The sequence below is a fragment of the Haliotis asinina genome, chromosome 8, assembly GCF_037392515.1.
Source record: "Haliotis asinina isolate JCU_RB_2024 chromosome 8, JCU_Hal_asi_v2, whole genome shotgun sequence".
In the NCBI taxonomy this organism is placed as follows: Eukaryota; Metazoa; Mollusca; class Gastropoda; order Lepetellida; family Haliotidae; genus Haliotis; species Haliotis asinina.
In genome coordinates, this window is record NC_090287.1 from 24,726,188 (window position 1) to 24,743,921 (window position 17,734).

The 17,734-nt window shown below is 38.5% G+C and overlaps 2 protein-coding genes across 5 annotated transcripts in view; one reads left to right on the forward strand and one right to left on the reverse strand.

The window, feature by feature from the left end:
* LOC137293830 (uncharacterized) overlaps positions 1–3,076 on the reverse strand; it is a 66,809-nt gene extending 63,733 nt beyond the window's left edge. For 3 of the 4 annotated variants that reach the window (XM_067824598.1, XM_067824597.1, XM_067824595.1), the window contains exon 1: positions 2,675–3,065. In XM_067824598.1, the coding sequence (XP_067680699.1) occupies positions 2,675–2,997 (323 nt within the window). In that variant the 5' untranslated portion in view covers positions 2,998–3,065. Of the gene's footprint in view, positions 1–2,674 lie in introns of all 4 variants that reach the window. The other variant, XM_067824596.1, reaches the window with a different exon arrangement.
* Positions 3,077–6,306: 3,230 nt separating this feature from the next.
* On the forward strand, positions 6,307–16,877 carry LOC137294419 (nucleolar and spindle-associated protein 1-like). The gene is made up of 10 exons (XM_067825427.1): positions 6,307–6,508; positions 7,839–7,943; positions 9,229–9,339; positions 10,482–10,745; positions 11,148–11,370; positions 11,601–11,720; positions 13,141–13,334; positions 13,583–13,844; positions 14,149–14,350; positions 15,213–16,877. The coding sequence occupies exons 1-10, from the start codon at positions 6,419–6,421 to the stop codon at positions 15,295–15,297; spliced, it is 1,656 nt and encodes a 551-aa protein (XP_067681528.1). The 5' UTR covers positions 6,307–6,418; the 3' UTR covers positions 15,298–16,877.
* Positions 16,878–17,734: the final 857 nt, after the last annotated feature.

The following is a 17,734-nucleotide window of genomic DNA, read 5'->3' on the forward strand; positions in this document are numbered from 1 at the left end:
GTTTTCTCCAATATTACTGCATGTTCCCTTGTTTATCTCCTTCAGGACATATATTTCAAAATTCTACCCCCTAATATACATTAATAATAATATACTCTAATAATCACTCCAGCATTAATTCAATATAATGGCCTAGCCTAATCTCCAATACAGGTCATATTTCCAAATACAGGTATTTTACATTTGTTAAGGCAACTTTTTCACGTGAGCATGTGCAGCCATTGTTGGAAGCTGATAACACAAAATGTTCAAACAAACCTGTTTTGCAAGGCAAAAAAAGAACATGAGGATATTTTGGGACATATGTTTGACACTGACTGATGATGAGGGGCAACCAGTACATATGTCTTGTGACTGTAAACTGAAGAAAAATACTCATGACAGCCATCTCTCAAGGTCAACGTTAACACCAACAACTTATGGCATGAAGGCAAGATGTGCCTATGAAATTGTTCCTCTGCATGAACACTGTAATAAAAACATCATTCATGATCATGTACTGCATGAATCCATCCTCTATTTTCCCAAAAGTAGATCTATTGTCACCTGATATTACCATTTCGTTATACAGGGCTCAATTTAAGAGATGTCAATCTACTTACACAAGGTGCAACCTAAGACATAAACCTAGTTGCACAGACAAATTCCAGATGCAGTGCTCTTACTGCAATATGTAATGAAAGGAATATGCTTTTGAATTATTGAGATGATTTATTCAGGTGTTTACTCATTCCAAAATTGACATGCACCTTGGTGCAGGTTTGACTAACTAGTTTGCACTTTGTAACATTGGGTTGCACCAATGGAAGGAACAAAGTGCTAAATCGAGCCATGGTTATAACATTTCTCATGATGAAAACATTCTTCACTACCATGAGATTTTCTTGATGCATTTTCACCCATTCCAAATCCTGTAATATGTATTCAAATGCTATGGTATGACTTTTATTAACTTTAGTTAGTCTTAACCAAATGCCAAATGATCAGAGGATGGAAAAAGAAATGATTATGATTTGAAATACACTGATCCAAACTAAAGTACAGTCGGGTTTTGAGGCGGTCCCCTCAGTTGTGTCCATGCAGGTTGAATCGGTACAGTTTTTCAAGGTAGTTTTTAACTTCCCTTCCATCATCCCAACAGCATGTGCAGTTCGTAAACAATACTCAGCCAAAGCATATTGAGGCCTACCCCTTTCACCTTTGTTTTTAAAAAAGTTAAATACTTTGCAAATAACTGACTTAGTGTCATGTGATAATCTCATTGTTTCAGGTACTGCAATCACGAATATCTGGTTTGCTAAGCAAATCACAAGTCAATTTCACACGTGCACCTTGTCCACATGGCTGTTCTACCAGCAAGAGGCCCCCCTCGTACAAAATAGCAAATGGTGACAAGAAAATGATGATCGTTTGTTTAACAACTTTTTTATTCGGGTGTCCCAAATTATGAGACACATCAGCAGAGTTGGTCTGTCGATTTCATGTGGCTGTGCAAAATTTGGTTTTGTTGCAATTATTAGATTTTGTGTTAGTGAGCAATTCATCGTTCTCAAATGGAATCACACAGACTGTCACTGGGCATTCAGTGGGATGCATTAGAGGATATCCGGAAAAGCATGTTTACTCGTAAACTAGGGAAAAAGATAGGGAGATATAAATACTAGTAGCTGTTGAAAACAATAGATCAGACTGCATATCAACTACATAAACTGTAGAGATAAATGTGAAAAAAACATTTTTTTCTATTTCCAACAGTACTTTAGAAGCCAATTCTGGATTCCACACACAGCAAATGACCCAGTAATGGATTTAAAAAAATTCACAAGCAATGTCACAATGACTCCCTTATGACAAGCACAATGATGCAGAGCTACAAACCATGATCAAGACAGAATATTGCTTGCACATAATATTGTTGTATCCAAATAATCTTCAGCAAATACTAATACTCTTTGACATGTCACTTTGTCAGCACTGACAATTTATTCAACAACACAGGACAAGTGGAAAAAGTGAGTTCTCATTGCCAGTTGTGCTGCATCAAGGCAATATGTTGACCTGATTACAGGTGGGAACGATACTATACACAGCAATATTCTCGCCCACTGTACGTCAATAAGTGACGCTCTGCTGGTTATGCAGTCATGCATGTACATTTCAGCAGTTCATGCTGGGACAACGAGCAACACAACTGTTCTAAAAGGAAATGCTAGCTGCTTCTGTTGGATATAAGCACTTCAGGGAGTCTCTATGTAAATGTCAAATTTCTCAAATGGATCACTAAATGATGTCAGTTTGACACAAAAAAATTAATATTGCTAAAAATGCGATATACAAACACTACTAATATGATTCATTCGAAACAATACTAGTAGTTTAAAATCTGATGAAAAAATATAACTTCCTCAAAATGCAATTTCATGATGCTGATAGTGATACTAAAACAAATATAAATTTCATTATCGAACTACATATAAGAAAATTAATCATATAACAGTCAAACATCAACCAAGAGATACATATTTAATGTCATGTTGATTGATACTATTTTCTCCAGCATGTGATGAAGATGTCAACACCAGTGTGGACATCGAAAGCTACCGCCACGCGTCCGATAAATCTCTCACCTGTTTAGACAACTTGTTCTACAGAAAAGTAGAAAACATCAACTTACCATCTATTCAGCAGAAAGTTAAGCCACTCCACAGTTTCACTCTGACGCAATGCTCTTTTCCGGTGTAATGTAGCCTCTTCAAAATCCAAGTGCCTTTTGATAATCCGACCGATCTTAGCTTTCCATATTACAAATAAACAAGAAACAAGAAAGAACACCCACAGGAATGAAAATCCATAGCAGCCGAGGCCCCATGCAATGGCAACTAAGGCTGCAACCAAAATATACATTCCAGTGAGGCTTGTCACAGCCTCTTTCTGTCCATCCCTGACTGCTTTCATGTCCACATATTTTACATCACCGTTTGCAACTTTCGTCGCCATCCTGAATTTACCGCTTACTACGGTTACCACAGTTTAGCGAACCATGTTGACATATCCAATCTCTTCCTGACTAACATTTGACCTCTCAGTGGTAATAGCATTTTCGCAACGACTTATTAAACACGCTATAGCCTATTTCAGTGGTCTACTGGAGCATATTTTGACGGAGGCTTACGATGAGGTTTTCAGTAGAGGAATAAGTACCTATAGTCAGGTTGAAACACAAAGACCCTGTAGTCATAGTAACCAGTTATTTGCAGAGTGTCTGTAAGTGGCATTATAAAAGTTGTAGTGTCAACATTTTAATGTTCCCTTTCTTATCCGATCACAAGAGTTAATACACTGAAAAATTCAGCTTTATTTTTTTCATGTATTTTTTTAGGTGTAACTATCAAGCACAGGTATGGTAACCTAGAAACATAACCATGTCGATGCTTGCTTCACTTGATAGCTCCACTTGAGAGTAGCGCTTGGTTGGTTGGTTGGCTGGTTGGTTGGTTGGTTGACCCAAATCCATAAAAGGTTGTGGGTCTTGGTCAGAATTTACAGGCCCTGAAGCTTGATGTAGAAAAATAATCTTCGTTATTGGGGATAGATAGGCTGTCGACCATAAGGACCTACAACAAACAAAAGCTGTGGTCCCGAGTGGTTTTCAGTCGGCTTCGGGCCTAATGGCCGACATTAATTTCGAACGCTGTCCGGGAGTGTGCGTGACATCACAGCTGGTCACCAGGAATGGACTTCACACATTGTACCCATGTGGGGAGTCGAACCTGGATCTTCAGCGTGACCAACGAACGCGTTAACCACTAAGCTACCCCACCGCCCCTTCACCTGAGAGGAAAATGTACATATCAATTTTTCCATATACGTTTTCCCTGTCACATTTTACTGAAACTCCTGATAGAATCATTTGTCTTTATAATTATTCGTAAATGAAAATAGAAGTGAGATAATCTTTAGATATACACATCATAATGCAAAGTTTACTTTGCATGTTACGCTTTTACTACCCTACACGCGAAGCAGGTAATTGTCGTAGAGCTGGTTCGGGCTTTATTATATGAAAGAATGGGATGGAATCGGAAATATCCAAATGAATCTCTTGAACTAGGTCAAAATATTAGGTTTCAGTATGTAGTTACGGGGATAGTACCCTACGGTTATGAAAAAAAAGTGCTTTTGTGAAACTTTCAGTGACTGCTTCGGTCAGCTGAAACCAATACAGACACTTTTTAGAAAAACAATTGTCTCAGTTTTCCCATTGTCCTGTCTTTGTCTGTATCTAAATTCCTACCCAGAATCGGCTCTAGCTTTCCACAGATACCATACCGTGTACAGTACAATTTTGACATAACATTCACAACATTAATCATATATAGAATATACACCGTACTTGCAAACCACCCATGAAGATCCGGGTGAAATTGATAGTAACACACGGGATCAACTGGTCATGCTCGCTGACCTGATTGACAGTTGTCTTCGTATTCTAATAGCGTAGAACGATGCTCATGATGTTGACCATTGGATTGTCTGGTCCATGCTCGACTACTTAAACACTGCCGCCATACAGCTGAAACACTGCTGAGTGCGGCGATAAACATCCAATCAACATGCAAAACCATTTAAAAAACAGGAATCACTAGACACTTCGGACAATATACAAAAGACATTAACTTTTCGCATTCAAATTGCCTAAGAAATGGACCTGAAAGATCTAAATGCATAGACTAAAACAGCGTGTAGGTATATGAATCCATCAGAAAGTCTATTTAAACAGATATCAATGTTTTCGGGGGGTTGCGTTGAAAAAGATGCACTGCTTATATTAAAAAAATGATTTTACCAAAAGGAGAAGTGGCTGCACACAGATATATGGATGTACGTATGGAACTGATGGAGACTGAGTGTTGACTATGTGCCGTAAAAGTAGAAATCGAGTTAACGATGAAATGTATAAAGGATGTAAAACAAAATACATTTTCCTGACACCTTTCATTAGTGTCACCAGAGAGAAAGAGAGTGATAACGCACCTAAGTGACACCTGAATGATAAATTTGCAACATGTACAGGCAAGTATCCAGCCATCTTTAATGTTTTGAATGTTGGACACATACGGACAATTATGTTTGTGTATCCATGGAGACCTGTGAACACAGCCTCTCTGCTATACTTATATTTAGTGACAGAAATATAGATATATTGTTGGAATATGTATATTTACCCCCACCAAAATATATAACATAGAATTAAAAAATGTATTGAGTGAGTGAGTTTAGTTTTACGTTGCACTCAGCAATATTCGAGCTAAATGGCGGCGGATTCTAAACAATCGAGTATGGGCCGGACAATCCCGTGATCAACAACACGACCATCGATCTGCGCAACTGGAAACCGATGACATGAGTCAATCAGGTTAGCGAGCCTGACCACCCGATCCCGTTAGTCGCCTCTTACAAGCAAAATCGCCTTTTATGGGTTGCTGAAGGCCTATTCTACCCCGGACCTTCACTGGTATTAAAACTGTACCATAAAAAGTACCATAATATATGTTGAAAGGAGCACAAAACTATTCTAAATTTTAGGAATCGATACAACCTATAATTCGGTTCCTTCGCAAGAAGCAAATGTTTGCAGCCTTGAATAGGACTCAATTATTATCTTGTCACTGGGGGGACAAACCTGGTGGCAGTAGTGGTGCACGTAATGTACAGACATGCGTTGCGTGTAACGTGGTAATAGGCATGTTGTATGGTTGCTTAATAAAAGCGACAGTGTAGGCGGTATTGAAACTTTCAGAAGAGATATTAGTCAGTCAATAATGACTTGTTTGACAACTGTTTGAAGCTCACGATAATATTAATAAGTATAAGGAGTTTCGTGGAAAGTAAAATTTGACAGTAAATGGTGTTTATTTTCATAGAGTACGAAAGTTTGGACGAATTTTTTTATCCATGTAGAAAATAACCGTGTTATGTATAAGTATGCCAGAGACCAATCGTCAGGCGCGACACTTAGCTGTCTTTGAGTCTAGCTAACGTTTGGTTTAGCTCACACGTTCCTTCGACACGTTTCAATCTGGTCATACCGGTGTGATGTAGAAACTTTACCCTCTGAGGAAAAGGCAACAAACGTGAAAAGTAGATTTAAGAGATAAGTTGCAGTTCCATACACTGTGATGTAGAGATTCGTATTAGTCAATTTCAAACCCACATAACCACTGTGATAAAAATGGACGTCTTTTTAAATAATATTTAACACTTAAGCGTGAGCGAATTGGAACGCAAGTGGAGTTAATCAAGGTTGTTTCTATTAGCCAATCAAATCAAGTGACACAGTTTTCGAATGTGGATTTCGGCCACACTCGGGCCAGTGTTGATGATTTCCGCTTGGGGACAGGATAAATAACCCGACAAAATGGAACAAATGTTGAAGAATATCGATGACATGAAATATAATGAATTGCAAAAGATAGCTAAAGGCATTGGCATAAAAGCTAATGTAAAGGTATGTGCATTTTGTTTCACTTGGAAGTAGCAATTTCAGATGATCAGTGTACGATGTAGATGAAATGGCTTCTAACGTAAATATTCTGACTGACGTTTTGATTGTTTATTTGTTGGAGGGAATTACATCGTTCTGTAACGACACTAGAATCACTAGTCGAATCAAAGGGATGCTAAAGTTAAACGATATTGTTAAGAGGTTCCTAATAATACAAAACTACACAGAGAAATTCCCAACACCCGTCCAGCATAGATGAAAGGTGTGCATCGATGTAGGCCTTGCCTGGGATACGACTTTATTCATATGAACTATCCCAACACATACTTTTCTCCCGCGCCAGTTTGAATGCTTCATGAGTTCAGAATCACAACATCAGTCTCACTAATTTGCTCAAAAATTCATTTCTATGAGTTTGTTTTGTTAGGGGTTTGTGTTTAGCATTAGGGTAGTTTACTTTATCCTTTTTGGTCTGAGTTTGGATGCCCTTTGCCATTAAGCACTCCTAATGATCATGAAGGTAATAAGGGATAGGTTCCTCCAAATGATCAATAATGTTTAGTGTGTTTTAAGACCAATAAGAATTTTTATTTACATCGATATAGATGCCACTGGCTAGCAAACATTTATGGCAATATTTTAGCTGTATTTACAAAATTACTATGATTACTGTGTCATTCATTAAATTAATGAAACAGAATTAATTATACTGTATTAGCTATTCAGCTATGTGGCCAGTCCATTCATTGCCGCCGATCATGTTTTTATATAACACTGTAGAAGGGAATCATGGCAGTATAAATAGATGTTTTCTCACAACTAACTGTAATAGTTATCATCATTCCGAATTTCTCATGCCATTTGTGAAATACTATATATCTTTATCATACAGTAACCTCAAATAATTGATTGTGTGATTATTTGAGTGTTTCATTTACAGTAGCTAGACATGATGGCCCAATTATGACTCCTGGTCCTAAATAGTACTTTTTGACAAATTGTGTACCGAGTTTGTGAAACTGGACCCTTAGATTTCTTGGTATTTGAATCTCTTCATGTATCATGTGTATTATTCAGGCTTATGGGCTAACACTGTAGTAACAGTTAATTTCTAACTATGTTCAGCTCTAGTTTTTGACGGTGACAGCATGATAAGGCTATTAAAAACTTCAATTTTATTTTTTTAACAGTGATGTAGATGGGAACAACACAATGTAAGTTTCATTATCATGTTTCAACAATTTTCTAATGTCATAATTAATCGTTAGAATTCATTGAAATAATAATTGATGTATTCAGACTTTCAGTTCATGGTTGTCGGTTTACGTTCCAGATTGACAAACTCCAGAAGGCTTTAAGAGAATACTACTCTCAGCAGGCTGAACCTGGCAACACCAACCCAGAACAGGATCAAGAGAACCAGGAAGAAAGCGTAACTGTGAGAAATGACTCAGTGACATACATCTCACTTTAGCCATGTTTACATGTTCAACATGCATCAGTGGATTAATCTTCGTGAGCTTTGAGGAAATATATTATCCACAAAAACATAGCGTGAGCCCAGATACTTTGGCACGGTAGTTCAATAACAGGTGGAGGGAAATCATTACTTCTGAAATGGTTATGCAGCATCTTACTCATCATACACTTTGCACTTAAAGAATGCACATTCCACTTTAACTTTAAGAATGAAATTGGAGAGAACTTTGTGACATGTCAACCCAGAATAGTGATTAGATAACTCGCTGGAGTCAAACTCTTTTTCTGATGACACAATCATGGCCGTGTCAGAAGAATTGTTCTGTTCTCATCAACAAAGGAGATATATTACCATCATCATGATCATGGTGCTGTAACAAGAGAGTCAGCTGTGAGAACATGGAGAATCTCCAAAATGCACATTGACATGTCAGAAAGTGATTTCAGTCGCCATTATTCAATGCCAGTTAATATCGGTTAAAGCAGAGTCCAAAATTATTTCACTCCCTGGTTAGGGGGAACAAATGATGACCTCAATATTTTTTACTTGAGCGAAATACTGTGTTAACTGGTTAAATATTTATCATTTTTCAGTATGGGGAATAGTTGACTTTTTACTTTCAATGTCTGTAATATTTCAACACAACGTTGCAGTACACATGTTTGTATCGATATCCTGCTTGCCAGGGCCTAGATTTTCGAACTTCGAAGGTCTTGTAGTGCTAAGATTGTTGTGAGTGCCATACATTACATTAAAATTGACTTACGACTATCGTAGTGCTAAGAGATCTTCGAAAATCTGAAACATTGCTTGAACTGAAACATTGCTCTGAATAAAAGAGTTTATAGAATAAATGAAGTCTTCAGTGTTCCTCCAGCTACCGAATTGCTACTGAAACTGAATGATAAAATTGGTTACATATACTGGACAAAAACAGTTAGGGATATCTGTAAATTTTGAAATTGTGAATAATAATGTTTTTATTCACTGACATACTGATAAAATATCAATCATAAAAATACCAATATCCCTAACTTATTTTGTGCAGTATATTTTATGAGAGGGATTTATCTACATCCATTCAGAGAATGAGTTTTCGATCCCGGCTAAAGTACCTATAAAGAAAAAAACTCAACAAAAGCTCTGATTTTGAGCAAAATGATTTTTGCCAGATTGACTGCCAAGGGCACTTGGTATAGAATTGCAGGTACATGTATGCTACATGCCATGTCCTTGGTTTCAGAGCGACAGTATGGACACCGATGAAGTGGAGACAAAGCCAGCCAGGCGTGTCACCAAGAAGGCCAAGAGACGAGGGAGGGGAAGGAAGGCAGCCAAGAAGACTGTAGAGGAGGTAGGGACCCATTAACTGTGTACTTCCTCACTAACACAAAATTCATCACATGCTCATATCCTGTGACCAGTGTTTCTAAAGTAAGAAGTTGTTAGAAGGAGCTATCTCACACTCAGAGTGAGCTATAGTTTGACATGGAATGGAACCACACAGCATTTGATATCACAAGTATCTGTGCTCACCAGCTTTACATTATTTGTAATGTTTTAAGTATTTTAAATCAACACAGTACACAGTGTCAAGCCTTTCTTCACAGACAGATTTCACATAGAAATTCTTACCTAAAGATGATTCATCCTAGCACTGATTTGTGTAAAATTGTCTAACTAGTAAGTGTGTAGGGCACTGTAGTTCAGGGGTTCCTTTCACAAAGCAACCTTTACTAATGTTAACCTTAACTCCCATTCTTTAACACTGCACTGAGGTTACCTTAGATTTAGGTAACATTAGTGCAATGTTAAAGAATGGGAGTTAAATTTAACTTTAGTAAAGGTAGCATGTCTAAAGTCAGGGTATCAAAATCTTTTATTAAAAACCACTTGCCATAGGGCAAGCGACTTTAGGAAAGTAACGTGTCCTAGATAATTTTCCATTTCCCCTGATTGTTATGACATAGTCATGATGAGGCAATTATGAAAGTATAAACCAACATGGTATTTGATGTTAATGTTTAGTGGACTCTTTATGGAGAAGCGACAAATAGCAAAGAAAGATAACTCTACTTCGTGATCATAGCAAAATTCAATAGCTACATGTGGAATGAAATCCAAGTATATTTACAGTTTGAAACTGTAAGCAGAAATTATCTAGTAGTCCATAGATAATTAACATGCCATTATTTGATTGCCCGAATTGAAAACTGGTTTGTCCCGGGTAACAGGCAATAGGGATTTATAACCCCTCATAAGGTGATGAAATTCTATGTACAGAGTTGTGTTCCTTTATGCATGTCAGGATCCTTCTTCCTTTTGTGCTTTTGTAATGATGCTTAGTTTATCCATACTTGTAGTTTTCAACGAAGTTGTACAAGTCAGGGCTTCCTTTTTACTTATGCCACACACTGACATACTGTTTATTGTTTCATTAAGCCCAACTGCCTCTCTCAACTTGTTCACAATCTAAATGTCCCACCACTGTTCTAGGAACCGGAGACTGAGGTGAAACTGTGTGCAACTCCTATAGCTGCAGTAAAGGCAGGGTCCAAGAAGACCACACCTCATACTCCGGAATCCTCCCAGGTAGGGGTCCATGTCAAGCCATCACCCATGACGCCTAAGATGAAGGTCAAGGACCAGGTGAAGCCTTCACCAATGACGCCTCAGATGAGAGCTGTAACGGCTCTCAAGCAGACCAAGACACCTCAGTCACAGAAAAGGAAACGGTCAGGGTCTTTGCCCAAACCAGAGGTAATCCAAAACTGTCTACATGTTGAAGAAGTTAGAACTAGAATCAGAATTTTCTTGTGCTAATGTAATCCAAATATCTCTCCATTGATTAGTATAATAACTTAAGCATTTAAGACATCTTCTCCAAAACCACAACACAGATGAACTGATACTTCGTATGGATGATGACAGTCCCGAAAATCATAGAATTCCAATCATGTTTTTCACTTGAAGCAGGTGTTTATGCCTCTGAGAGTGAGCCATTAAGAGGCATGCATATTATCTACAGATTCATGAAATTCTGCAATTATTTCATGTCAAATACTGCTTTTGAGATACATGCTATTGCAATGTAAAGCTGAATCACTTTTCTCTCTCAAACTCAGCCTACCTGATTTCACATCCATGCATGTATCCTTGTAGCCTGACAGTAAACCATCTACACCAGTAGCTGAGCCAAGCAACAAGAGAATCCGTCGAAGCACATTTGAGAAGAAGGATGACATGAACGTGACTCCATCATCCAAGGGGGTGAAGGACACTAGTCCAGGTGTGAAGGACATACTTGGGGTGATGAAGCCAGAAATGAACAGTGCAGAACGGAAAGCTACTTTACTCAAGGCACTGGATGAGAAGGTGCAGAAAGGTCAGTAACTCACAACAATTAGCAAATGCATTGTGAAATGGGGAGCTGTATGGTTGCCAGCTGTGGCATAAACCACCATTCACTTCCTCCCATACTTACTGTGTGTTGCTCTGTCATGTGTGTAAGTCACTTAGGCCAGTCCTGACTAACCCCTGGATACTATGGTTACAATGTACTGTTTATTAAACATTTTAGACCTTGACTACATTTTTCTCTTCGTATTCACACAGCCAAGAAAACTGGCACGCCTACTCGAAGTGATGAAAAGTCAACTTGCAGTACACAGATTCCTAGGTTTGCTGCATTCCTGGCCAAGAGGAAGCAGGAATCTCAGAAGGTCATTACTCCTGGTACGTTTGAATGAGTTTGTGTGTTTGCTGTTTAATGCCGCACTCGTCAATACCTTGTTCAAGTCATCTGTTTATTGCCCCAAATGTACACATCATATGAGATCCTTTTCTTGCATGCAGTGGTATGCAGGAAGGTGATTAACTATTTCATGTTCTCAGTGAGACAGATTTAAAATTGTAAGTATGTACTTGACAAAGATGTATTCATCAGTACATATTGTAGTTACTTTGCTATCCCACCTGGCATTTAATTAGGAGATAAACATCATGTGTTGGCCATTTTTCGGGTGTTATTGAGTATTTGAAGCACAGGAATGCATTTGGAACCGACGGAGTAAGCCGGAGGTTTCAAATGAAATATTCCCGTGCTTCAAATACTCAATATCACCCGGAAAATGGCCAACACATGATGTTTATCGACATTGTAAACACAAAAGTAAACCAAAGGGTTTTACTGTCTTCACTCGTTTACATCGAGTATATGTTCAGGAGTGAAGTGTCCTCAGCTGGCCGTTCCAGCTGGTTCCCATGGTAGCATCTGGAGTTGCTCATTTGTGACGTCATTCTTACTTTATGTCACAATATGATTTGAATGACGTCACCCTGTTGATGACACAAGAAAACAATTGTTTGCGATGTTTCTACGTGTTAATACGCAGTGAATAGTCTTGCAGTTTCCGAGAATCTAATACCATTTGATCATGTTTTCCAACCAATCAGATTACAGAACACAGTGACTTTTGGTTTACAATGCAGGGGGGGATATAGTCATCACCTTGTCCATCCATGATCATTTTGTTTCCAGAGCATAACTCTAAAACTGCTCAGTATTTTTCAAGAAAAATTGGTGAAAAAAAATAAACAGAATCCATGGAAACATTTTGGACTAAATGGGAGTGATGGGCTTGTTTCCTGAGCAAAACTCAAAAACTGTTCTATATATTTATGCAAAACTTGGTAGATGTATCAAACATAACCTAAAGTGGTGCCTTTTGCTATTTGCAGTATTACATTTTATTTTTTCTTGGTTTCCATGAAACAATTTCACTTCATCTAAAACAAAAAGGGGATGGATGCATTTCCTGGAGCACAAGTTGAAAACTTGTTAATATCCTTCAGCAAAACCAGGCAGATGTGAAAGGCAGGTCCCAAAGTGGTTCCTATTGCTATTTGCAGATTTTTGTCATTTTTTTCAAAAGGGAGGGGTGGGCTTTGTTTCCAGAGCACAACTTGAAAACCGTTTAGTATCTTTCAACAGAACTTACAGATCTTACTGTAGTTCCTGTTGGTATTTGCAGATTTTGGTCATTTATAATTTTCATGATTTCCATTGAAATGATTTGGAGTTCAAGCTGGACTTTAAGTGGATATGTCATCTTCTGAAGACTAATGTTGCAACTTTCTGCCATATTGAATCCAGGTAACAAGGACTGGACGAAAGTCCATAAGAAGGAGTTTGACAGATTTGACTCCATTGATGTGTACTTGGAGAAGAAGAGACAGAGAACAAAGTCAATCACCAAGTCGGTTTCCAAGGTCAGCCAGATACTAGAGGAGTCCAAGAAGGCCATCACGAGTCTGAAAAATCAGAAGACTCCAAACAATGAAAACCTGGTAAGCATGTTAGGGGAGGATGAGAACTTTTCTCATACATTTATTCTTCGGACTCATGATCACTGAGTGGTGGATCGGCTTTAAATGATTTCCTCAAACACAAGAGCCACATTTTGTCAGTGACCTACATTGACCAGCCATCAATATTTCAGTCTTATTCTCACGTTCAACAAGTGGTGACAGAAGTTGGTACTGAAAACAATGTTCAGAGATTATCTTGTTGTGTAGGGTTGCTTCTTTGTTTTCAGGTCAAACCCAAACCAAAGAACGATGCTAAGATCAATCTGTTCAAGTCCCCATCGGGGCCTACACCTTTCAAGCCCACTGTGTTTAAGACTAAGAACATGAACACTAATTTTGGTGCCAAGACACCCAACTCCAACCAAGGAGCAAAGACTCCAGTCACACAAGGACCTGGCAAGAAGACGACACCTAAAGCAGGGAACACAGTTGAGAAAAAGGCTGAGAGAAAGTCACTGGGAGTAATGTCCACTAAGAAGACAACAGGAGGTGAAGTAGATTTACCTGTATATGGTTTAAGATGGATATCAGCTTAGTCATGCTCAACATTTAATTATGGGACATATTCTTTCAGGAACTGCCAACTTACAGGATTGTTCTTCATGTTCTGGAGTTCAGTTTCAGTTTAGGTCTGTATTATGTAATGAGTATTGTATATGAAACCAGGATGTTGGCTCAATGTATTTAGTAAGTAATCTCTTATTGACAGATCCTGCTGATGCAAAATACAAAACATACTTTCTCATTCCTAAGTCCCAATTGTCAATTCTAAATGACGACTGTTTGCCTCCAGTCACTCCTTTCAAGTTCACCGGTACCCTGAACACCACATTGCCTGATGCCAAGTCAACCAAGAAGCCTGTCTTTGATTTGAAAGCCAGTCTAGCCCGACCAGTAACATGGAGGCCCCATAAGGGCAAGCTGAAGCCAGTTGGGGATTCTACCTACACCCACCAACCTGGCTCAGAAATCAAAGCTCCAAAAGTTGCCTCTAGGTAAGTGGTACATAAGGCATTGGAAGTAGCAGAACCTGTTTAAGGGTTGTGACATGACGCAGCTGTCACCCTAATGTTACAGTCTATCTGCAGGGGAGGTGCCAAATGTGTGTGTCCTTTGTTCATTGTATGTAAAGAGTGAGTGGGAGGAAAGCCTGATGTGATGGAAATGTTGGACGTACAGTCAACTCTCGTCTGTCCGACACTCAATGATCCGACATTAGCATACCACTAGAACATGAACCAGGACTTCAACCCGAAATTTTCCTGGAATGTAGGGGTGGTGGGGTAGCTTAATGGATAAAGCCTCCGCTCCTCATGCTGAAGACCTGGGTTCGATTCACCACATAATAACAATGTCTGAGGCAGACTTCTAGTGTTCCCCACCTGCAGTAAAAAACCATAGTCTCCAGTTCAGAATGGGGCAGTGGTGTATCATGTCAGTGGATACATGTCAATTCAACTGTTTTCCAGCCTGAACATGTCCATTATGTTTTTAGCTTTAATTTATGGAGTAGTGGAGGACAGACTGAAATTTACTGTACACACAACTGGTTTTAAGTTGCTGAGTGTGGCTTGTCCATGTTGTTGACAGTGCAGAAAGCAAATATTGTGTGATGTTAATAATATTACCTCCATGCTTGTGGTATAGAACTAACTTTGACTTGTCCATTATATTCAACTGATAATGGGGCAGTGAGATAACCTTGTGGTGTTTACACGTGAAGATCAAGGTTCAATTCTGTGCATGGGTACACTGTGTGAAAACCTGTTATTTTGCTGGAATATTGCAAAAAGCGGCGTAAAATTAAACTCACTCACTCAACCGGTAACAGATTATAACCTATATCTCTTCCGCTAGAGACGACAGACGAGCAGCCATGGCACAACACAGGGCAAATAAGAAGTTCAGTAGTCAGATGCAGAGGCGGGGGATCAACATCTAGACACAGGATCTCAGCTCATCCCTCAGGAACTTCATCAAGTTACCATACAGCTGGCTGGTCACAGAGCAACTCTGGCAGTTTACCTCACAAGTGCTAACAGAGATCATCTACTGTAGGTCATGCACATTCCCTGTAGTTTTTCATCGTCACATCAAGCATGCACATCATGCATATACTACCCAGAAGTTAAGGAATACCCATACTTTCAGAGGTGTATAGTTAACCTGTCATGGCCATGACAGATTAACTGTAACAACATGAAAATATTGTTGGCTTTTAACATCTTCTGAGTGGCATACATTCACCTTCATACTTCCATGTCATGCATTGTCTTAACATTGTTTCAACATACAACACTGACTCACAGCCCATCTCACTGCTAGGTATACATTGAGACTCTGTACAGAACACACTGATTTCAAATAAGTTTCACATAGCAACATATTTATCGCCATTCCTGTTTCTGAGTCTTCCTTCTTAAAGTATACGAAGATATCCATGTTTATCACATATTTTGGCTTTTTCCTATTGTTTTAATTTTAGGTATTATCTTGACCCTTGCAAAATTTCAATTCCTCATATTATTCTTACTTTGCAATGCTAATTGAAGGTTGAGTATAGTCATGCAGATTTTCAAAGTGACAGTCAACTTAACCTGATTTTTCAATGTTTACTGTAACCAAACTAAGCAAATAGTCTCACCTTGTTCCAGTGATACTGTTCTTACTGCAAGGTCACTGTCTAGCAAGCTATGAGTACAATTAACTGCTGTAGGCTCTATGCAGGTATTGTGAAACCACATGTTAAGTCAGGCTTAAGTCAGATGATTAAATGTTTCTGGACTTTCCATTAGATAAGGTTTTTGTTGTGCAATATACTAGTGATATGTCCTTTTAGTGCAGTGAATACATGTAATACAGAGTGTAAGATTTGGTCTATAGAAACTCTACAAATGCTTTCAAACATTACTCAGAATTAAAAGTTTGTGAAATATTTTACTGAACTGTATACATCTCTTCTTGGACACACATTTTAAATATATATGTTATTGTACAAAGAATTGGATTTCACACTTCCAAAAGTCCTAGAATACAATGCAACAAGTAATGTGTTCATCATTTGTAGCTGATGTAAATCAATCAATCTTTAATCTAGATTAAGGCTTGACTGTACTCCTCAAACAGACAGATTAACTATATGAATAGGACCAGAGCCTGTGTCCTTAACTTATTCTTAACATTATGTGTCAGGATGTCTATGTGAGGTAACCGTGTCACAAAAAGAGTTTGAAATAGGAATACTTGATGTGGAAGACAAATATGATTGAAGTCCACGTTGTTTAACCTGAATTTATTGAAATCATTTGACAGACATCTGTTGAACACACTGCTGTAAAGAAAGAGCTTTACCTCCAATGCTGTTTAATTTGTATGACTTGTACATGTCAAAATTGTTGAAGACTTAATGTCATCTTTGTTGAGATTATATGTGTAGTAATGTAATAGTTTGTCATTCCAGAAACTTTTAAAACTGAACATTTTAAGTTCTGGGAGGAAATAAAATATCCTATTCTGATCCTATTTTGTTGTTTAGCCTTTCTTTGACATGAACGACTGTCTCTGCAGCTTGATGCCAGGTGTGCCTTTCAATGATGAAAGCAGAGTGAACATCGGACAACTTCACACCATTGAATGTTGATCAGGGGCTCCTTTCACAAAGTAACCTTTACTATGGTTAACCTTAAAGGTCACATGCAACGTGAAACACAACTTTGCAGATTCTGGTACCTTTCGGTATGCACTTACCGAAAAAAAATCATAAAAAAGGCTAATTCAACCTATAAAGTTGAAAAAAAAACGCGATGAAAAAAAAGCCCGCGAAATCAGAGTTCAAACGTTTCACTAAATTCCCCCCAGCGCTGGGGGGAAAACTGGTTTCAACAGCTGTGCTGCGCTGCGTCCATGCGCAGTGAATGGGTTCGCGGAGCTTGAAACAGTATGCATGCCCAGCGTCTGAGGTCGTGAGCAGTAGTCTAATCTTGGTTGTGTACACAAACAAGTAAATGATCTACTCGTTACGTAAAAAAAACTTGTTGATTGTGGTAAGCAGTCTCTGTCACAGAGAAAGCTCAGTGTCTGGTTTATTCACACCTATATGTCTGCCTGCCTGTCTGCTAAAGACAACATGCAGTACACAGTCTCAATCATTGACCACGTGTAATTTGAACTTAACACCTATCAGAGTATACAACATAAAGAAAATAAGTTGATTTATGACTCGTGCACCCGAGTCCCGTCTCTGCCACATTATGTAATTAGGCACATGTGATACACGACATGTTTTTATGTCTGTGGGTTGCAAACAAACTACATTCACTTTTTTCGGATGACTGGATCTGACGGAAACTGGTGCAAACTCTTGTCAGTTTCAAGTCCTG

Bases quoted from the DNA above. Each gene is read 5' to 3' on its own strand.
- LOC137294419 (XM_067825427.1), top strand. From the start codon at position 6,419: ATGGAACAAATGTTGAAGAATATCGATGACATGAAATATAATGAATTG. The intron at 7,944-9,228 runs GTGAGAAATGAC...CCTTGGTTTCAG, and splicing joins ACCAGGAAGAAAGCGTAACT to AGCGACAGTATGGACACCGA. The intron at 11,721-13,140 runs GTACGTTTGAAT...TATTGAATCCAG, and splicing joins TCAGAAGGTCATTACTCCTG to GTAACAAGGACTGGACGAAA.